The sequence below is a fragment of the Vigna unguiculata genome, chromosome 10 (assembly GCF_004118075.2).
Source record: "Vigna unguiculata cultivar IT97K-499-35 chromosome 10, ASM411807v1, whole genome shotgun sequence".
Classification (NCBI taxonomy): Eukaryota; Viridiplantae; Streptophyta; class Magnoliopsida; order Fabales; family Fabaceae; genus Vigna; species Vigna unguiculata.
The window spans coordinates 3429287-3452947 of record NC_040288.1 but is presented as its reverse complement, the minus strand read 5'-3'; the positions used below and the strand labels follow the sequence as shown (position 1 = coordinate 3452947).

Here is a 23661-nt window from a genome sequence, read left to right as displayed (position 1 = left end):
TGAACTATTTTTTTATTTTGTTTATTAGATTTAATATTTTCCTCTTCATTATTTGTTAATTAATTGTAGGGGGTTATAATTGTGGAAGATTATCGATTGAGTTATTTGAGTTTTTTGGATTCTCAAGTTAATTCTAGTTTGATGTCAGATTTTTCTTCCTTTATTCACGATATATAGGAGGATGATTAAAAATAAAATTTTTCTCTTTTATGTTTGGAACTTTGCAATTACTCTAGCCAAAAGGTTTTAAAACAATTAAGTTATGGAGTTAAATACGTTGGACTTTCATGAATTACTCTAGCCAAAAGAAAGTTTGAGTACATAGCAGGTGGAGCCATCACCACTCATGGCCTAGGTTGGATTTTCATGCAATTTAACAAAAGGGAAACAAATGTCGACATTTGCAACTCATATATGCAAACCGGATGTTGATATCCATAGTGTTTCAAATAAAAACCTCACTATTTATTATTCAAATACTATTTATTATTTTCCTAAATATCAGCTACCAGACTAAAGTATACATATTTTGTTTTCAAAATTGGTTTTGTAATCAACACAGATAACCAAACATAAAACAATTGCAGGAAGCAAGAAACAACTCACTACGTGCATGAAAAAAAGTTGAAACAAATGTCAAAATACTGAACCGGATGTGAACATCTGTAGTGCTTGAAATAAACAAAAAATGAAAATGGATGTTGACATCTGCACTTCAAACCACTGAACCGGATGTCGACATCCATAGTGCTGAAAAAAAAACATGAAACAAATGTTAACATCTGCAATTCAAACCACTGAATCGGATGTCGAAATTCGGTGTCCGGTGTGCTGGAAACAAAAAAAAAATTAAACGGATATAAGAGACAATACTACTGTGCGAATACAAGAGGAAGAGAAAAGGGACTACTGCTGCAAATATAAGAGGAAGAGAAAAGGGGCTAGGTCAAATGAGATTCAATTAGGGGTGCAGGTGGGCTCTGTAATAAATAAAAGAGAGAAAAAGTTTACTCTTTCTTCTCTTTCTTTTTTACTCTTTTATTATGAGGGTAAAACAGGAATTAAGATAGTTTTTGGGGTACTAAAGAAATTGGGAGGTGTAGGGAGAAGCCCCTAATGTGTATATTACACAACTATATGTGTCATCATTTTCCATGAGCTAAGTCTAATACTCACTTACCCAGAAAACCCTAAACCCATTTACCTCGTTGATGATGATTAACTAGAAAATTGAAATGAAGAGTGCAACTGCAATCCAATGATGAAATGACAAGTATTAGCTGCTTCCTCTGCAAATCCGAGCTCAAGAAAGACGAAGATGAAGAAATTTCCCTAATTGCAAAATTTCCCCTAAATTGAAAGATTAACGTTAATTACCACACCTGTACATTACACGTAACATACCCTAATACAAACTGTGCCACCTGTACAATGCTCCGTTAATGATTTAAACGACGTTACAAAAAAGGACCAAATAAAACATGAATTGCGAAAATGAGGACCATTTTAAACATTCGGTAAAAATGATGACCATTTTAAACATTATGTCAAAATAAGGATCATCCGCAACAAACACTACGAAATGAGAGAACTAAAAAGGTATTTAAGCCAATAATAATCAATGGAATTGTATAAATTTTTTAATCAAAGAGTCCCTTTTGTGTATAAAAGGAATTGAATGCATTTAACACTACAAGTATTTACACCGTGTTCTTTTAAGTGAATGTACTATTTACAAGGGATAGGAAGCGATGATTAATAAGTGAAGTGCATTTAGAAGTGATACAAAGTGATGAGATGAGATGATTAGGAGGATTCATTGAAAATCCAATCCTACTATCTATAGAGAGATTCGAGGGTGACACTACTAGATTTACCAAATTATTCCTTCACTTATATTCATTTCCCTTATTATGTAAAAACAACATAATAAAAATTAGTAACACAAATAATAATTTATTATGGTTATACAATAAAAATTTATTAATACTAAAATGACTATAAAAAAGAAAAAAAATCTCCATATAAATAAATTATGTTCCACCTTATATATTAAATTTATTTTCATTCAAAATATATTGTATTATTCATTTTTTTATAAATAACAATTTTTATATTTTCAATTATTCAATAAAATTTATAAAATAATTCTAAATCATTTATATATAATTTTATATTATGTATAACAATAGGGACATTATGATAGTCTAACAGTTTTTTTCTATTAAATTTTTGTTATTATAGCCAGTCAATTCACTCATAAACTTTGAGAAACTTCACTTCTTAATCTATTCTAAAATCATCTCTGAATCCTTTAAAACAAACCATCTTAACTTCACCATGTATTACTTTCCTTGTGATCCTTCCTTCCAAAATACAACCTGAATGTGTCGTTCTTCCATTCATTAGTCACATAATCTCTCTCTTTTCAAATGTATATCATTCTTCTCGGTCTGACAATTTCATTCATGAGACTGTTAGATAATATGGTTTAATAATATATTGATTTTATTAAAAGATTATAAATATTTGTATTTTAATGCATTGACTAATAAATAAAAAATTATCGTAATGGTAAAACAAACAAATTTTAAAAAAATAAATTGCCGTCATACTCTAGGGACTAGATTTTTGCTCAAATAATGTTACACTTTTCGTATATATTTGACTCTAATGCATTATAATGTACTATTTTCATTTTTTACAATACAAGTATAGTGTAAAATATTCAAAATTTCATTAAATTTAAAATAATAGAATTAATTTATATGTATTATAATAAAATTATGAAATATGTTTTGATAGATAAATGGCATGCATTTAGACATGTCAAAGTGAGCCAACCCAGTTCATACGGGTTGGCTCACCACGAGCCGGGTTGAAAATGAGTTAACCCAACCCGGCTCATTTTATGGTGAGCTAGAATTTTGTAACCCGGCTCAACCCATCACGGATTGATGGGTTAAGTGGGTTGGCTCACCAACCTACATAAAAAAAAATTATTTATTTATTTTTTAGTATTCAAATATTTAAATAAATTTTTAAGTAACCCATTAGATGACAATCATAGTAAAATCAAGAGTCAATGTCTTGATCATGCTCACCACCAATATATGATGAATTGTTTCCAAGAAAGTATTCATATAGTCTAAGAAAACATGACTAATATTACACATTTTTTGTCATACTATTCAACAAAAATATAAATGAAAAACTATATATTTTTCTCATGCTAATTTAGAAAAAAATGTTTATAAGACAATTGCTTGAGTAATTTACTATAAAGATTATAGTTAAAGATTAAAGTATCGACATATATAACTTGATAATCAAATTAATTAAACATTTAAACTATTCAAATATTATTGAGCAACATTCTAGCATTTAAAAATATGAAATTATGAACATATATAATAGGAGTAGTAAATAATTATTATAAAAAATTAAAAAAGAAATTGTAAAAAATGTTGGTAGGTTAAGTGAGCCGGGTTGAGTTCAACCCACTTTTGAAAAAGTTAAATTTTTCTCAACCCAACCCGGCTCGAACCCGTGATGAGCCGGGTTGACTCACGGGTTGAAATCTATTTTGACATCTCTACATGCATTATTAATTATGAACTAATTTCAATTTTTGTTAATTACCTCGTTGTCCCACAATCTCAAGGCAACATGTTCCCCGAAACTTACTAATAAAGAACAATTGGAAGGTCCTTCAAATAAGAAGGAATCATTCCTACTTATCATTTCCTCCTGTAGCAACATCTATCACATCTGCATTAGGGATGTCAAAAAAATCCGTACCCGCGGGTATCCGCGGATAAAACCCGCAACGGGTAGGAAATGGATATTAAAAATGGATACCCGCTACCCGCGGGTATGGGTATTTTTGATACCCGCATGTTAACGGGGCAGGTACAGGTATCATAGTATCCGTACCCGTGGATACCCGTACCCGCTAAACTTTACTCATATATATATATATATATATATATATATATATATATATATATATATTAAAAAATATTATGAGTCTTCATTTAATAATGGTGGTCAGATTCTTACCCCACAAATGAGTAAATTACTTCCATATATTGTGGAGGCATTGATGTGTCTCTAAGACTGGTTATGGACCAACATGGAAGACAATGAAATTAACACTTTTACTTAGATATTTTAATTAAGTGATTGTTAGAAATTTTTACTGTATGTTTTAAGGCTCTTCTAGATTAAAATTGGACAACCATGAAACTTTATAAAATGTTGCAAGAGATGGACATTGATGAAGTTAGTAATTTCTTTAATATTTTATTCAAAAATAAACTACAATATAAATTGATAGTGATTTTTTATTTGTTTATTTTTCAATAATAAATCAGAGAAAGGGGACGTGTTGATCTAAGCACTAATTATGGTTAAATATTTATTTTTTAAAATATTTTTGTAAATACCCGCGGGTACCCATGGATATCCGTAGATATGAAAAAAATAGACAGGTACCCGCATAACGGATACCCGATAGATATGGATATAGATACGGGGCGAATATTTATCCAGCGGGTAGGGTACGGGGGAGCTACTACCCGTACCCTACCCACCCCGTTGACATCCCTAATCTGCATCATTGTCATTGTCATGTATAACTTGTTTATGGTCTCTTTTATAGATCAACACCATATGTTTCTATGCTACCTTTTAGCTTAAGACTCACACCTCTACTTCTGGCCATAACTATGTGTATTACATAATTCTTACATCAATAACAAACATAGTATATTGTTATTCCTGCATCGATAATATTAAGTTATTATAATATTAAAACTTTATCTTACCATACTCTTCGAGTTTCTCGGATGGATGTTTTGGCCAATATGGTACAATTGTCAACATAACATTCAAGTTTTACACGTCCATTTCGTAATATATTTTTAGATCTGAAAATACCATCCGAATCAGATAATCTAAAATATATTTGATAATTTGAAATGTAATTCAAAAACTTAATAATATATTTCAAATTATGTATAGGAAGTTTTATGAATACCAACCTCTCCAAACCACCGGCGGACCTTCTAAGGTCAAGGTCTGCACGCCGATGCTCCCCCAAGATTTTTTACTTTTTTTTTTTAAATTTTTTTAAATTTTTTAAATTTATTTTTATTTTTTATAAAATATAATATTTAATATTAATAAATAATAAAATAAAAAATTAAACATAATAAAAAATAATAAAATTTATTAAGATATTTTTTTTGTTCTCTCTCATTTGAAGTTTCTCAGGTGTATTATTCATTAATTACTCTTGCACAAATTTATTTTGATTGCGCTCTCAGTTCTCATCCCTTCTCTTCTAAGATAAAGAAAAAGATAATTTTCTCATGATAGCAAAATATTAGTTTGATATTTGGTTTTTTTTTTCATAAGATGAAAAGAAAATTAAATATCAAACTAATATTTTCATAAAAAGAAAAGTTAGGTATTATATGTATTTTCATAACCATCTCTTAAATGTAACTTGATTATCATATATTTTTTTTAATAATTACATATCTCAATTTTTGATTGGATTTTGATAAATTATTTTTTAGTCTTAATTTTTTTAAATAGTTATTATTGATGAAAAATAAAATAATAGATTCATTTGCTTTAAGTGATAAAAGGAAAGATATCCTTGAAGATAAAAATAATACAAATTTACTTCTTCACCTATTTTCAAGCATGATACTAGGAATTCAATTGTTGAATTAAATGACCATTTCTTAAGATTCAAAGAATTGTAAGTGAAAAATTTCATATTAATTCTTTTAAATTATAGGCAGAATGTGTTATATTAATAAAACGTTCTTAAATATGAGAATATTCAGAGAAAGAGATGAAATTAGAAAAACTTATTTAGAATGAGTTTCATATCAAATATAATTTCAAAACTATAATTTTTTTTTAAAAAAAAATATACAAAAATTTTAACACTAAATTATATATACTTTATTATATTAATAATAATAATAAAATATATAAAATCTGACTATATTGTTTTGACCTGCCAAATTTTTTTATCAACCACTCCTCCAAACAGCGCGGCAGGGTAACGACACTCCAACACAGTTTCGATCAATGACCAAGTGGTTCGATAATGACTCTCCAAAATCAGAAACCAACGATGACCACACGCAGAGTTTATTTATATTTTCATTAGGGTCTAAATGTCTTTTCATATTCACTATGGGGGTGGGTGAAGAAATCATGGAGTAGGAAGAAACTACCCTAAAAGCCTTTTAGTATCAAACATCGAAGCCCAACAAAAAAGTTTATGCTAATGCTTAGCATTAGTATTTCCTATTTAATTAGTGTTACTAACTCCATTTAATTTCTTTATTTTTTGCATTCACAATCTTGAAAATTTGCCTTTGTAAAAACAAACTGCAGCCGTACTAACTCCTTTTGTTTATTTTTTCTCATTTACAATCTTCAAAATTTATTTTTGTAAAGGAAAATGATATTTTAACCCACTCTTTTTGACCCACTTTTAACCCACTACTCTCATCACTCTTAGATAATTTATTTTAAGTTTTTGGAGTGATGTGATGTGATGATCTAAGGATGATAAGAGTGGTGGGTTAAAAGTGGGTCAAAAAATGTGGATTAAAGTACCATTATCCTTTTGTAAAAACGATCTAACATTTTACACATATGCTCCAATAAAGTAATCGAAATTAATGAAACCCTAAACCCTAACCTTGTGTTTGGACGGACCATTTCAACAATTCTAAGAAATTTAAATTGTATTTTGAAATTCTTGCAATTGAATTCCTTTCATTTTGTAAATAATTTGTTTGGATAGAGTAATTGGAATACCTTACATTTCAACTTCTTGTTTGGATAAAATAATTGAATTTCTCATATGAGATAAAATTTTATTTTAATATATAAATTTTGAAATTAAATTTAACAAATATAATTGTCAACTTAAAATATTTAAATTCGGTCAAATTTCGATCGAGCAGACTCGACAAAATTCAGCCAAATTTTGGCAGTGTAAACTTAGTCCAATTTGGCCAAATTTAGGTCGAAGCTAATTTGGTCACATTCAGCCAAATTTCGGTCGGTGTTGACTCGACCAAATTTTTCCAAATTTCGATCTCGGTCGGGCCCGTTTGGATCGTCGGGCCGGTTACACCCATTTGGGTCATCAGGCCGGTCGACCTGTTAAGGTCGTTGACCCATCCCGAACTGTCTAGGTCATCAGCCCCCCAACACGTCTAGGTCATCGGGCACGTCTGACCCGTTTGGGTTGTCGAGTCCGCTTGGGTCATCTGGCCCGCCTAACCCGTTTATGTCATCAAGCCCGTTTTCGTAATCGGGTTCGCCCGACCCCCCTTGATCGTCGTCTCGCTCAGCCTGTCTTTGTTGTCGAGCCTGCTCGGTCTGTCTAGATCGTCAGGCCGACTCGACCCGTGTGTGTCATCGGGCTAGCCTGACCCGTCTAGGTCATCTAGGTCGTCTTGGCCAAATTGACATCTCTAATCTTGAACAATGAGGAATTCAACAAATTGTGAAATTTCAATTTCCTTCCTTTTTAAGTGAATTTCAAATTCTACTATTTTAGTGATTTGAAATACCTTCTTAAAATTTATCAATTTCAATTTCCTTCTAATTTCCTCATCCAAACAAGTCATTTTACTTAAAAGAAATTCAAATTCTCCAAATAAATGAATTACTCTCTTAAATTGCCTCATCCAAACACAGTATAAGGACAAATTAATAATAGAATTTTATGCTCTAAAAGAGACAATAGCTTAAATAAGGTCATTGACTTTAATAATGACTAGTCATGTGGATTATGTGTGTTCATTATTTTTTATAATAATAAAAATAATAATAAATTATTATTATTATTAAAAAAAATCAAATCTAAATAATTTTTGGTTAAATTATGTCTTTAGCTCCCTATTTTTGTTGGAAAATATCAATTTGATCCCTTCCTTTTTGTGCGCATTAATTTGGTCCCTATTTTGGAAATTTTATGAATTAAGTTCTTTTCGTTAGTAATATAGCAACAACGTTGAAGATGTGTCATGTTTTAGTTTATGGTTTTTTAATTTTTTTAAAATTTTTAAAATTAAAAAAAAATTGTCACATATCAAGTTGACGTCGTGTAATGTGGCAGTGACAGTGTTACGTGTCACTGTCACGCTATATGTCATTGTTTTATTCTCAATTTAGTCACTGTATTTCTATTTTGTCTCAATTTTGTCCATCTTCATATTGAATCAAAATTCAATTTTTATATGAATGTTATACAAATATTTGTATTAAAATTGATATTTTTATTCAAATTGATATGTTAATTATATATTTTAAACTAAATTAAGTTTATTTAAATTTATATTTCACATTCAATTTTATTTAAATTTGTTTCCAAATTTTAAATTCATTGTTTTAAATAGTTATAAAATTGTTTAAAATTATTTTAAAATTTTACATTTGAATATATATAATTTTTATTTTAAAACCAACTAAAACATTTCTATAAAAATATTGAATTTTACACATTTAAAAATTATACAATTATTTGAAATATAAATTAAAATTGAAAAAAACAATATTAAAGTATGGTGTAATAAAATATCAAAACAAATAAAGTTTAATGTAAAATATAAACATTGAAAAAGCTGAAAAATTTGATAAATTTAGTTTATTTTATGAAATGAAATTGATAAACAAGTTTAACATATTTTGAAAGGCCCACTTTGTTTTCTGCCTTTTGTTTTAAAGGCTGCCCTAAACTATTGGGCCTAAGGGTTGGCCCAAAGGATAAAGTCATACCCCAAAGTCTGTCCTAACACACTATTCTCTTCTCATTTCAGAAAAACAGTCGTTTTGCTCTTCCTGTTCCCTAAAACTGAACCTCTACTAGGGTTTCGCTCTGTAGCCTCTCCTATTAACTCAAACCAGATCTTCCTCTTCACGTAATTTTGTTCCAACTCATACTTTATCTTTATTTAGTTCCTTCTTCGTGGTTTCAACTAGGGTCTGTCGTGGTGAGCTCATTTTAAACTGGTTTCACTGTTTTTCAGCTCTGAAAGCTACTGTTTGAGCTACTGTTCGTCACAGTTTAGGTGTCAAGGTTTTCCGCTAGCTCTTTCTAAGTAAGGGAAGCTAGGGTCCACTTGTTACTCATGTTTTTTTTTCTGTTTGCCTTGCTGCTATTGCATGATTATATGGTTTGTATGCTACTATGAGCTTGTAAAATGCCTTATTGAATCGTTTGGATTGTATTTATTGGACTGTTGCACGAGAGAACAATGGTGAGCACTGGTTTTCTCGCCCAAGCGAGCATGTCTTGCCCAAGCAAGATCAACAGAGGCTCGCCCAAGCTACTTCACGCGAGTAGTCGCTCAGGCGACCCACGTTCTTTTGAGCGAGCGAACGTCTCGCCCAAGCGAGAGGGGTATCGCCTAAGCGAGACCACGCGTGAGGTTCTGTTCCCCCTTTTCGAGCCCCTCGCCTAGGCGAATGAGACTCGCCTGAGCGAGACCCTTCAGCCTGAGCGAGGAGTTGGGCGATGGCAGTGTGGTGTTTAGTTATTTCTTGTTCTTGGATTGGTTGGCATCTGCTTGGATATGTTTGTTATGGTAAAAATATGTGATGAACGGTTATGTATGAGTGATGGGATTCATGGATGGTGAATGATGGGTTTGGTATGAACTTAGCATGTAAATTAAATGAGATGGTTGATATCAAAGGGGCATGGCATTGATATGAAATACAAAGGATGGATTGGTATGGATTCAATAATTGGATATGAATGAGGATTGGTTGAAAAGGATTGGCATGAGGTTATGTGTATGATAAATATTACCTTATTGATTGAGCATGATTGGTCTATGTCAGTGCGTAATTCCTTGAAATCTCTAGGTGAGATTTCTGGGTCGTGCTTCAGTGGTCGAGACGTAATTCCATGGCCTATGTTACTTGGTGTCCATGGTGGTGCCCCATCTGTATAACTTGATAAGGATTCAAGGTAAGGATTGCATCCTGACACTCTAAGGAGTCAGTAAGTCTCACTTAGAGCGAATTGACTCCTGTGGTGAGAGTAGCAGGAGGCCTGAAACTCACTAAGAGTTAACCTTGTGTGTGAGGGAAATTGATTCATGGTAACACTTGTAACACATAGCTCGGGGGTGAGCAGAGATATCCACCACAAGTGCAAGCATCCGTTGAATCCGACCAGGTTATATGTAATCCGGATGAGGCGAGTCGAGTCTTAGTGTATTTGTTTGGAAGGTCATAACATGTTTGGTTGATGTATGAATATGGGACTGCGAAAGTATAGCTGATTGCATGATAAAATCTTTTTACTCTAGCTTACCCTTTGTTTGTTTGGTTGCTTTGTATGTTATTCTTCTACCTTTGCGATGATCATCAATTTATTGATGGGAGCAGATGTGAGAGGCACTCGTGGTCAGTAGGGCAGAGATGATTCCGCTGCATAGTCTTCTTGGGCTGGACTTCATGTTCATCTTGGGCTTTTCTTTAGGGCTATGGCCCATGTACTTGTTTGTCTTTAACTTTCTATATGATTCCAGTGAACTGTATAACTTGTTTCTTTTTTGGCATCGTGGTGTGCCTTGGATTGTAAGGAGTGGTGTTTAAACTTCAAGACTGCGCTAAGATATTTTCTATATGACGTTTCCTTTTTATCTGGTTTATTAATTAAAATGGGACGTTACATATTTGTTGGTTGAAGTTAATTTTGAATTTGTTTTCTATTAACCTCACTTTCTATTCATAACTTTTAAAAAAATAATAAATAAAGTTCAATGTAAAATATAAATTTAAATAAATAAATCTTGTTAAAAATATTTAACAAAAATAAAAATTCTAAGAAAAATATTTGTATACCATTTATATAAAAAATTAAATATGATTTTGATTTGGAGAGGGACAAAATAACTCAATTTTAAACAAATTAAAACTAAATAAAGACAAAATAGAAATAGGGAGACCAAATTGAGAGAGAGACAATGACATCTGGTGTGACAATGACATGTGACATTGTCATTGTTATATCACATTGTCCATTGTTACTGATACGTGAAACAACAATAACTTGACATGTGACAAATGTTTAATGTTTAAAAGAAAAAAAAAACACGAACTGATACATGACACTCTTTTAATGTTTTTAGTATAGTACTAATGCGATGTTTGCATCAAATTTTCCAAAATAGGAACCAAATTGAGATGAATAAAAAAAGTTAACAAAATTAATATTTTCCAACAAAAATAGAGACCAAAGACATAACTTGACCATAATTTGTATACTTTAATGTAGGTAATTTTTATTTATTATGTAGATAATTTTTCAATTAAAAATGGTTAAATTTAAACAAACAGTCAGTTAAAAATAATATTAATAAAATGCTTATTTTAATTTTAAAAAATATTTAAAAGATAAAATTAAGAAAAAAATGTGAACATAAAAAAGAGAAATCTCCTTTCTATATAAGTATAAGTATAGATATTTCAATGAATTTGAATTTAAAACGTACATATTTTCATTTTAAAAGTAAAATAGCATAGACATATAGTTTTACAATATTTAAAAATCACTAAAAAAGAGTTGTATATAAATTAAATTATGGTCTCTAAATTTAAAAAAAAAATTAATTATTAAAATAGTTAAATACTAAATCATAATCTAAATTTTAAATAACTATAATTTTGGTCGTTAATTTTAGAAAGTTATTCAATAATAATGTAATATAATTTAAAGATTGAGTATATTTAATAACTAATTTTTGTTTTCTTATATATCATGCTGTTATTTTAGAAGACGTTTCTTTGGATGTATATTTTTTAACTAGTGAATGTATATTTTTAAACTAAAAATTAAATAAGGTTTTCTAAACTTATTCCACATTAAGAAGTTTAGCACTACAACCAAACATATTAGGTCTTTAATTTCATGTTGTCAAGAACAAAAAGTATATTTTTATTTCATTCCGATTTTTATCCAACTTTCAGATTCTATTGTTGTCACCACTTCCAATTCTTAAAAGAGTTTTTTCTTTTTCCTAGTTTGTGTTCAATTTGAAGATCCAAAACACTCTTCAAGTTTTTTTTAGGAACTTTGATTCTAATACTAAAAATTCTTCTCTTTGTCTCAATTCTTGAAATCACATGTCAGTTGGGTTCTTCACTCTCCTTTGTTGGTGTGTGTGTGTTTTATTTTGAAATAATTTCATATTTTATTACATAATTTTATGTTTAATGCACTCTGTATTTCAATTTGAAATTTATTTGAATTTAATTTAATGTAAGTGATGCTTAAAATACGTTTGAAATATATTAAAATGATTTTTAATTATATTTTTGGGGTGCGAATAAACTTATATAGTCCATGAGTTTTCCCAGATACTGTTTATTAAAATTGAAACTCGTTAAGATGCAAACTATTGAGATAAACTTTTTTTTCTTTTTTCAATGCGGATTATTGGGAAGGAACTCAACCATATTACGAATTATTCTTTTCTTCTTTTTATGTTGAAAAACAATGATATAGTAAAAATAGGTAAATAATGAAATAATGGATGGTGGTGGTGGAGGGAGTATATATATCAGTGAAAATGTTATCATCCTCGAATCAAATAGATGAAAAAAAAAAGTACATTCTCGAGGAACATGTCCGAACACGTTTTTGATAAAGTGGAGATTATGGAATATTTTTTATTCATTGATTTCATATTACCTTTGAAAAAAACATTGTTAAAGTGATTTGAGAACAACCTTTTAAAGACAATAATCGTCAATTATTTATTTTGGTCGTACGGTTGTCTCCAATCTTAGAGGAAAGAGCCTATGGAATCCTATATAAAAGAAAAAGAAATAATCTTTTGGAATGTATTTTCTTATAAATGTTTTTAAATTGTTTAACATTAGGCTTAATATCGGTCCTCATAACAAATGTTCAATGTTTTTTTCTCAAATCTCGAATTAAATAGCACAAAGATAAAAAAAATAATTCAATTTATAATATGTAACGTGAATAGAAATATTTCGTTTATTTATATTAAAGTTAGAATTAAATATGTTTTTAATCTCTTAATTTTAAGTAAAAATTGAAATTAGTTAATACTTGAAACTTTAATCCAATTTAGTACCTTAATTTTAGAAATGCATGAATTTAATCATTTTAATCAAATTTTGTTAAGTTTATTTGATATTTCAAATATGTTTCATGATAATTTTTGAATTGTTTACACTGTTTGACACGTTTTCACTTCAATATTAACTGAGAAACACGTTTAAAACATGTTTGAAACATCAAATAAACTTAACAAAATTTGGTTTAAGAACTAAATTTACGCATTTTTAAAGTTGAAGGTTTAAATTTCGTCAAAATTTTGAGTAAGGACTTATTCCAATTTTTACTAAAAGTTAAGAGACCAAAAACGAAATAATTTTATATAATTCTAATGCCAAAGTTACACTTATGAGAATAAAACAAGAATAATTATATAACAAATCAAGAAAACGAGATTTTACATGATAAAAATACACAACAAATAAAGATGTTATAAAGAAGTAAAAAATAATCAAATGTGTATCCTAAAAACGATTTGATACAATAATGAATGAAATTGCACAAAGGAAAAAATACAATAAAAGGAATGATTACAAGGAATAAAACTTGACTCCTGAGGCATGTAAGATCATTGCCCTTAAGGACTTATTTACATTGTGTTGCACAAGTCCTCTAGGATACAACTGGAACTTCCTAATTTTTTTGAGGATTTAATAACTAGTAAGAAACACTCAAAGAGTAAAAATAAATAAACCCATACCTATGAAAGAAGAAAAGAAATAGGAGATGGAAGAGAGCTCGATAGAAGAAGAGAAAAAATGAAGTTGAGAAATGAGTCTTTTAGAAGAGGAAATGTCCCTAATGGGCCAAAATCCCATGGCTTGTAGAGGTTATTTGCAACACCTCAACAACGGTCAAAATTTGGTTGCAACGTTCTGCAACAAACGTCCACGAAGTAGTCCACGTTGTGCGGAGAAGATCTCGCCATTGCAAGTGAGTAACCACACTTCCCAACGGATGAGGAAACCAACTTCTACGTGTGAAGCCCGAAACTAGCGTTTTGTTTCCATCGTGTAGGAGTTATGTTGCATACGAAAGAAACATTTTGCAATATATAAATACCCTTTATTTTACAACAATCCCCCACATATTGCAAAAAGGGATAAAGGAAGGAAAGAAAGAATAAAATCATGTGTTTCATATAAGATGCAATGCATCAGAGCTAGTATAACAAGCTATATGAAACAATCCTAGGTTGAGAAATTTAAAACACAGTGTAGTTGGTATAACAAGCTATAAGAATCGAAAGACGCTTAACATGTGTTAGCGATTTATCAATCACAATACACCTCCACAATTCTTATTGTTGTGTTGCGCTTACTAGGCCATGTGTGGTCCCAGTATTCATGAGTGCTCTAGAGATCATGTCAAAATCTCATACAAGCGACCCCACTCGACACTCATATAGGTGATTTCATCAAGTGTATGTTGCAAATCATACAACACTTGTAAGGGATATGAAACTAATAAATTTTTTGTTTAAACTAAAATCCTTACACCATATAGAATTTTAATTACAAAGTTTGACCTCTCAATAATGCAGTCTCTAACACTTCCACACACCATAGGAGTGGACATAATTGATTTAAAATTAATTTAATGCTATTAGAACTAATAAATGACTTGTTTTTACTCATATGAACATTATTCATGGGATCTTCAATCACCAAGGTTGGGTTACCATCACTTGTTTGTTTGCAAGTGGCTTAAGTCAAATTCCCCTCGATGTTTATAAAATGATATTTCTTCCTAGGGATTTTATTAGAGCATCTCCTAGATCTCATTCTGACATCACATAATCAATGGAAATAGTTTCACTCTTTAGTAGTTGCTTCACTAGATTATGTCTTAAATATATATATGTCTCAAGTGTTTTTAGCTATAAATATTGTGGATTGACAATCACAAACACTAGTGCAAAATGGGTCTTTAACGTCACCATTTTAACGTCAGCCCACTAAACAGCCAACAACCAACGTAAAAAATGACCGGTGGCAATCTCTTTAAATAAAACGCCAAAAATGAGGTCAGCCCCCCGAACCCCATTGTCAATTGTCGAAATGACGTCGACTCAAGAATCCCAACGTTATTTGACGTTGGCCCCTTCAGAACCCCATTGTCAATTGACGTTTGTGATGTCACCTCCGACGTTATTTAACATTTGATAAGTTAAGCCCTGACTTCAAAATGCATTTAACCTAACAACACGAGACCCATTTAAGTGCATTGTTCTTTTGCACTCCTCTTCCCCACCACTACGACGACGACGACAAACCTTGCGTGGTGAGTTTAGAATAGTTCAAACTCAAATGTTTCTTGATTTCTTGCTTCCTCACCATGGTTCTTGCATTTTGAACCGATTATTTTAAGGATTTTCATGTTGTTTTAGCCTCCAACGCTCCCTTTGTAGTAACAACGACGACAAACCTTGCAAGCTTCGGCAACGACGAACCTTGCGAGCATCGGCGACGGCGACAAGAAATTAAGGTTAGTTGGGTTTCATTGAACTCAAATGCATGGCTTGTGGACATTTTTGAACGAAAATTTTGCGTTTTGAAGGCTCATTTCGGGAGACGCGAGGCATCTCTCATGGGCATCTATCCGACAGTAGTGACGAGGTTTTCAAGCCACCTCCAACTTCGTTCAAAAAACTGAGACATTTGGATAAGATTAGTTTTTTGTTTCCATATACTTTGATTGCACATTTGTGTCTTGATTGTATTATTTAGTTTCTAATTTTTTTATTATATTGCACAAATATTATAGTAATTTTCCTAAATTTTTTTGATAAAATTTTCTTATAGATTAATAAAATCATTAGTATCAAAATTAGTTAGTGAAATTTTCTAGAAATTAGAACTATTTTATAAATCTTTTGTTTTTCAAGTGTAGGAAAATTATAAATATATAAAAATTTAAAAGAAAAATAGCAGTTTTTGACGTATGTTGTTGTATTGCCAGACGTCAAAAGACGTCGGACTAGGCAACAACAAACGTTAAAAGACGTCGGGTTTGCACTCCAACGTCAACGTCAATTTTGACGTCACCCTATATGACGTCGGATTTTGCACAGACGTTAAAAGCTGAAAATAACATACGTCAAAAGCCTTTTTGTGTTAGTGAGATGAATTGATTTCATTCCTAGGACAATGTTTGCTAAGAAGTTTTTCAACCACTCAGCATCACTACAAACCATTTCAAGAGCAACAATAATGTCACATTCACCACTTTAAGATTTAGGGTACACACATATATATCAGCATCATTAGGTGAAAAACCATCACAAAGCAACACATCATTAAGTTTTTCATGTCATTGTTTTGGTGTTTGTTTCAACCCATATAAAGATTTTAAAAGTTTGCACACTTTATTCTCTTGACTAGGAAAAACACACCCTTCAAGTTGAGTCATATAAATTTCCTCCTCTAATTCACCATTTAGAAAAGCAATTTTAACATCCTTTTGGTGTACCACTAACTTATGGATAACTACTAAAGCTAACAATACTCAAATAGACTAAATCCCAGTCATAAAGGCAAAAGTATCACATTTACTACTTTGTTTATGATGCATATTAATTAATCCTAATTGTTGTAATTTCATAACATACGAGGAATTTACATGTCTTAATCTAGCATTTCACACATCATACATGTCAACAATATAAGCATAAGAACTTGATTCATTGGTAATTTCAGAAATATTGAGTACAAAGAGAGCTTGATCACAATATTTGTAACATACCTACTGGAAATTTCTTATTTGAAATAAATAATTAAGAAAATAACATCAAACATCAAACTTTTATTATTTCCCAAAGATGGGGATTCAAAAATTATTCAAAACGTCTAAGATCAATTGAAGCTATAATAATAGTCTTATTACAATTTCCAAAATCCAATAAATTAACAAAAAATATAAATAAATTCCTAGCTCGAATCCCAAGCTAGCCCCCTTCTCCGTCTCAAGTTTTAGCAGCATCACTTGTATCATCAACTGCTCCCATATAAAGAATTACACGATCATCGCCAAGCACAAAAAAAAGGGTGAGCTCAATAATATAAGAAAACACATAATTAAATAATATAAATACACCCAGTTATATTATCATAGTTAGACCTTGGCCAAGTTCTTAATACCCCAAGGCTTTTCAACCTTCAATTCACATAACAAGGTTAGCCACAGACTCAGGATTCATGATGCTCACACGAACCTGCCTACTCGTGGTTTTTCCTCTACAAACCTCCCCGCTCGTAGTCCTACTCTACGGACTTACCCGCCCGTAGTCCAACACACGTGATCCACCAACTACGTACCTCCCACACTCAGCATCTCTCAAATGTGAGCACGGAACATACGAACCTACCTCGTTCGTATCCCTACATGAGAGTAACTGGGTATGAACCTACCCGCTCATGGCACAACATCTCTTGATCCACGTCCGCATCAATGTGTACAAACAATACACACAAACTACACTAAACTCGCTTGCGCTAGAAGCCTTAGCTTAAGCGACAAGGCCTATCTCGCTTAGGCTAAGCCTTCTTGCTTGAGCGAGCGTGCTACAGTGGGCTACTTGCATAGTCATGCTCAGGCGAGCCCATCTCGCTTGGGTGAGATCATCCTTCGCTCAAAATCAAGTTCTCTCGCCTAGGTGGCGAGTTCGCAAAAACATACTCACCAGGTCACGATTTCTCGCTCAGGCGAGTACCTCTCGCGTGAGCGAGGTGCTTTGTCACCTAATCCATGGGCTTCTCGCCTAAGCGAGACCCTCAAGCAAAACCTCACAATTTCTCATTTTCTCGCCTAGGCGAGATGCTCTCTCCTGAGCGAGCGGGTCGAACAAAACCCAGTTTTGAGTCATTGTTATTTTCGCCTAGGCGAGCCTTACTCGTTTGAGCGAAAATAGCAGAAATCCTTCCTGCTCGTGAACTCAAAAATCCAAGACACAAAGCCAAAACGCAGTTTAACATTACCAATTAATCCACATCAAATACAAGGTTAATTCGCATGATTTAACCCCACTTAAACCCCCAAAACCAGAGATGACACCATATCTCACATTATTATCCAGAAATCCCCATCTTATTCATAATAATGCATTAGGCTTCTCAAACCGTGGCAGAAACAATAATCCTCTGATCATATCATAGAGGCATGAAAATTTCATACATAGATTGGACTTAGTCATGCATTCTAGAGTACACGAAAATTCACAATTAAATAGACAGGCTAAAGAACTCCCATAATCTAGAAATCCTTGCTCAAAAGAATAGAAGGTTGATAGTTCTTTCTCAGCAAGGTTTGAGCACACAACCATGGAATCACAAAGTCAATGTGTAAGACCCGTAAAAATTAATTAATTAAATAATTAATAAATTAATAAATGCAGGTAGAAAAAGCCTTTATGGCATTAATTATTGCTTGATGTGACGTGGAAAAGTACTAGCTCAAATGGTTGAGAGTACTTTGACTGTGTGAGTGGACTTGGGTTCGAGTCTCATGTATGCTTGTTGTGCGTTATTTGATTTGTTATTATTTTGTTAATAAAATTGCGAGTGGTGAGTAATATCATAATTATAGGATTATAATGATTATCACTAAATTTGAACTGGCATAATGGTTGTGCTTTGACCTTATGAGAGGAAGGTCACGGACATAAAATAGGCCTTATTTTTGCTAAATATTAGTTGTGGTTTGAATGTGAAGAGGCAAAGAAAACCTAACAGAAGGGCAACCATTAGGGGCTGAAAAACCACCAACTAATGGTCTTGAATAGCAATTAAGCCTACAATAAAACCAATTTCGTTTTTTTTTTTCATTAACCCACCTTAAGGCACTTATAAAAGGAAAATTTTAAGTGGGAATAGTGTTTCTGCAGTTTGGTTAGCTTACCTATAGAGAGGAGCACGAAATTGAGAGTGAGAGTGAGTCTTTGGGTGTGCAAGGGTTGAATTGGGAGAGAGGTTGAGGCAAATCATTGGTGAACCAAGGAACCCCGATTTTCTTCCTAATTCCAATCAAGCATTCAGGTTAGGGGAGTTGTCCCATGTATGTGTAAATTCTATGATTTATGTATGATTATGTGGCATGGTATAATTGATGGAATTATGTGTTGAATGAATTTTGGTAAAATGTGCAATGTGCGGAAGAATTGGTTGGTTTGGTAGTGTGCAATAAGCCTTTTTAGTGTCTTATACAAATATGAGGGTTTTGGTACTGCATTAGGTATTTATGGCCAAACCTTTAGTTTTGGTGAATCAAAAGGGAATTATACCATGTTCATATGATGTGCTTGTGAATATAACTTGTTTGGTACTGTTGGTGCTGTGAGTGAACTTTCTTTGGCTGTTTTCATGTGTGATCAAAGGAGAACCTCTGCAATTTTCGCCCAAGCGAGTCCATCTCGCCTAAGTGAGAGTTGCAGGGTCTCGTGTTTGGGTGTGGGTTCATGTTTCTCGCCTAGGCGACCCGGGGTCAGGTTTGAGCGACTTGTCTCTCGGTCAGGAGAGAGACACTCGCCTAAGCGAGGACGCGACGTGACCTGTATATTCTAAGCGCGAAACTTCGTCCAGGCGAGGAGTTGTGTATGTTTGAGCGAACCAGGACCTCGCTCAGGTGAGAAGGTCTTGCCTAAGCGAGATATCATGATCAGGTTTGAGGTGTTCCTTGCATTGTAGCTTAGGCGAGACTGAACTGTGTGTTTGGGTGAGAGATGACTTCGCCTAGGCGAACAGACCTCGCCTAAGCGAGTTATCGGGGTGAGGCCACTCTTTCACACCGCTCAGGCGAGGTGAATTAGCTTGGGCGAGACAAATGCACTCGCTTGAGCGAACAAACATGGCTTAAGCGAGAATGGCGCGGAGCCATGTGTTTGTGCAGTGTTTGGACTGTTTGCTTGTTATTTCCTAAGGGATAGGAATTATATGCTTGTGTTTGTGGTGCTTGGGCTTGAAGGACTAAGTCCAATAGGGGTCTAGGATGTGCTTGATGGTTGGACGCATGATGGGCATGGAACTGGTTGAGTTCCCGTCGACTGCTAATGGGCAAGGAGTCCTTAGTGTGGTGATTACATCTGTCGGACGCACGATGGGCAAGGAACTGTTATGTTCCCGTCGGCTACTATTGGGCGAGGAGTCCATAGTATGGTGATTGCGTGTGTGTCATGGTCCGAGCGAGTGAGGCTTGGATGTTTTACTACAAACGAGGAGTCAGTAGGGCAGGACTATGAGCATGATAGGCTCATAGGGTTGGACCACGAATGGGTTAGTTTCGTGGGAGCATAGTGAAGTCCCAAGACCTAGTTCATGTATATGACTCATGAAGGACTATGAGATCATGGATGGGTAATTTGAAAATAATGAAATATTTAGTCATGTTAATTTTGGGATGGGTGGCATATTTATTTCATGTATATTTTTATATATTGTGCATATCTCACCCTTTCTGTGTGTGTGTGGCAATGATCAGATAAATTGTTATCCGGGAGTAGATGATTTGACAGGTGGACCAGGAGATGCTTAGAGGCGGAGTGTAGGGGCTACTTGGGTTTTTGAAAGGATTTTTATATTTAGACTTTTGATGTAAAATTTGTTACGTTGAATTTTGATGGATTTTGTAATACTGTAATTGCGAGCATATGAATTATGTTATAGTAAAGTTTTTAATTTCCCGTGTTTTAGAAAATGGTATTATATTAAATGAGGTTTTATTTTCATTTCCTATTATATTTATTAAAAAAATTAGTAATATTCCTTAGGGATGTTACAATTGGTTCAGAGCAAAAGTTTTGAAAATATTTTAAAAATATTTTGGGGCTTTTGGGGAGTGAGCTTACCGTTTGATTGTGTGTGTGATTTAGTTGTATGTTGGTAAGAGATGAGTGGCTTTGTTTAACTAAGTGAATTGGTTTTAGCAATTGTAATATGGTGTATCCAGGCAATGGTTGCTAACATGAGGAGAAGGAGTAGTGGTGTTGATGACATCGCGGAGGCTATTCACCGAATGGTGGATGCGATGCAAACACCGGTACCATCGCAACCTAGAAAGGCGATTGCACCAGTTAGGGTGCCGACTGTGGAGGACTTCTTGCGCCACAAGCCAGCAGAGTTTACGGGCAAAGCCTCTCCCGATGAAACAGATGCATGGCTCCGCAAATGTGAGAAGATCTTCAAGGTGATGAACTGCGAAGATGAGCAGAAGCTGTTGTTTGCTACCTATCTGCTGAATGAGGATGTTGAATATTGGTGGGCAAGCATGCAACAACAGATGGGGACTAGGGAAGAGCCGGTGACTTGGGTCAACTTCAAGACTCATTTTCTGGAGAAATACTTTCTATATACAACTAGACAGGACAAGGAGGCTGAATTCCTTGCATTGCAGCAAGGGGACATGAAGTGCAGGAGTATGTCAACAAGTTTGAGCATCTGGCGAGGTACTACTTGCAGGACATCCCCGAGGAGTGGAGGTGTATGAACTTTGAGCGAGGACTCAAACATGAGCTGAAGAAGGTGGTAACACCTCTGAGAGAGAGAAGGTTCCCAATCTTGGTGGAACAGGCCAAGAGTCTGAACAACTGGAGAAAGGCCCTAGTCCAGTTGTCTGTCATCAGAGGAATGTCGTAGAGGCGAGGCAGATGAAAAAGCCTTACAACCAACCACAGACATCTTAGGGTCCCACTTGCTACCAGTGTGGCGGACCCCATTTGAAAAGGAATGCCCACAACTGACAGGTGGAGTAGGAGGGTCAGGTGACCGTCTCAAGTTTTTCATATGCGACAAACCTGGACACTTTGCAAATAATTGCCCAGAAAAGAAGAGTCTGAGTGTGAAGAAACCAGCAGCATCACCAGTAGAAAGGGCTAGAGCAGTCGGCAGGGTCTTTGCCTTGACCTCCACAAAGGCTACTCGATCAGGTAACCTTATTCTTGAGCCTTGCTTATTGTTGGGTTATTCAGTGTTGGTGTTGTTCGATTCTAAAGCAACGCATTCTTTCATTGCTAATACGTGTGTGGGGATATTGAATTTGGTGAAACGCGATTTGGGGTGTGAGTTGCTTGTTTCAACTCCCTCCTCGGGTCAAGTAGCTACTAGTTTAGTCTGCGTTGGGTGTTCAATGGAAGTGGCAGGTCGTAGATTCAAGGTGAACTTGGTGTGCTTGCCTTTGGAGGGACTGGATGTAATCTTGGGGATGGACTGGCTGCCTAACAATCACATTATAATTGATTATGGACGGCGCAATTTGGTATTCCTAGAATATGAGGGATTGGAGTTAATCTCAACCCAGAGAGCGATAAATGAAGTGGAAGCTAGAGCCACCTGTTTTATGATAGTGGCTCACACAGAGAAGAATAACACCGCTGAGAAGATCAGTGAGATTCCAGTAGTGGAGGAGTATGCGGATGTGTTTCCAGATGAAATACCAGAGTTACCACCGAGTAGGGATGTAGATTTCACCATTGATCTTATACCTGGAGTTGGCCCAGTATCCATGGCACCCTATAGAATGGCACCAGCGGAGTTGGCTGAGTTGAAGAAGCAAATAGAAGACTTGCTTGAGAAGAAGTTCATCCAGCCGAGCGCATCACCTTAGGGAGCACCGGTACTCTTAGTAAAGAAAAAGGACGGCAGTTCGAGGTTGTGTGTTGATTACCGTTAGTTGAATAAGCTGACCATAAAGAATAAGTATCCATTGTCGAGGATAGACGATCTGCTAGATCAGCTGAGGGGAGCCGCAATGTTCTCTAAGATTGACTTGAGGTTTGGATATCATCAGATCTTAGTCAAACCGGAGGATGTGCAGAAGACAGCGTTCAGGTCACGCTACGGGCATTACGAGTATGTAGTGATGTCGTTCGGGGTGACAAATGCTCCTGCTATTTTCATGGACTACATGAACAGGATATTCCGACCCGTACCTGGATCAATTTGTTGTCGTGTTTATTGATGACATACTGATATACTCTGAGAGTTAGGATGACCACACAGAGCATATGAGAGTGGTGTTGAGAATTCTCAGAGAGCATAAACTGTATGGGAAGCTGTCAAAGTGTGAGTTTTGGATGGATGAGGTACAGTTTTTGGGCCATGTAATCTCAGCCCAAGGAATAGCGGTAGACCCAGCGAAGATTGAGACAATGGTAAAGTGGGAGAGACCACAGACAATAACCGAGGTGAGAAGTTTCTTGGGTCTGACAGGTTATTACAGGCGTTTTGTGGAAGAGTTCTCCAAGATGGTAAGTCCATTGACTCAACTCACCAGGAAGGACCAGTCTTTTTCTTGGATAGACGAGTGTGAAGTCTGTTTTGAGGACATGAAGAGGAGATTGACCACTGCACCTATACTAGTTATTCTTGACACAACAAAGACGTTTGAGCTGTACTGTGATGCTTCATACCAGGGCTTAGGTTGTGTGTTAATGCAGGAGAAACGGCCTATTGCTTAAGCCTCTCGTCAGTTGAAGGTAAACGAGAAGAACTATCCTACACATGATTTGGAATTGGTTGTGATAGTTT

The 23661-nt window shown here is 34.1% G+C and overlaps 1 protein-coding gene across 1 annotated transcript; it reads left to right on the top strand.

The window, feature by feature from the left end:
- The first annotated feature begins 21088 nt into the window (after window positions 1-21088).
- LOC114166969 lies at window positions 21089-22738 on the top strand. Its single transcript, XM_028051849.1, has 2 exons — window positions 21089-21581; window positions 21759-22738. Exons 1-2 carry the CDS (start codon window positions 21089-21091, stop codon window positions 22736-22738), a joined length of 1473 nt encoding a protein of 490 aa, XP_027907650.1.
- The last annotated feature ends 923 nt before the right edge of the window (window positions 22739-23661 follow it).

Bases quoted from the DNA above. Each gene is read 5' to 3' on its own strand.
- LOC114166969 (XM_028051849.1), top strand. From the start codon at position 21,089: ATGGTTGCTAACATGAGGAGAAGGAGTAGTGGTGTTGATGACATCGCG. The intron at 21,582-21,758 runs GTACTACTTGCA...GTCTGTCATCAG, and splicing joins AAGTTTGAGCATCTGGCGAG to AGGAATGTCGTAGAGGCGAG.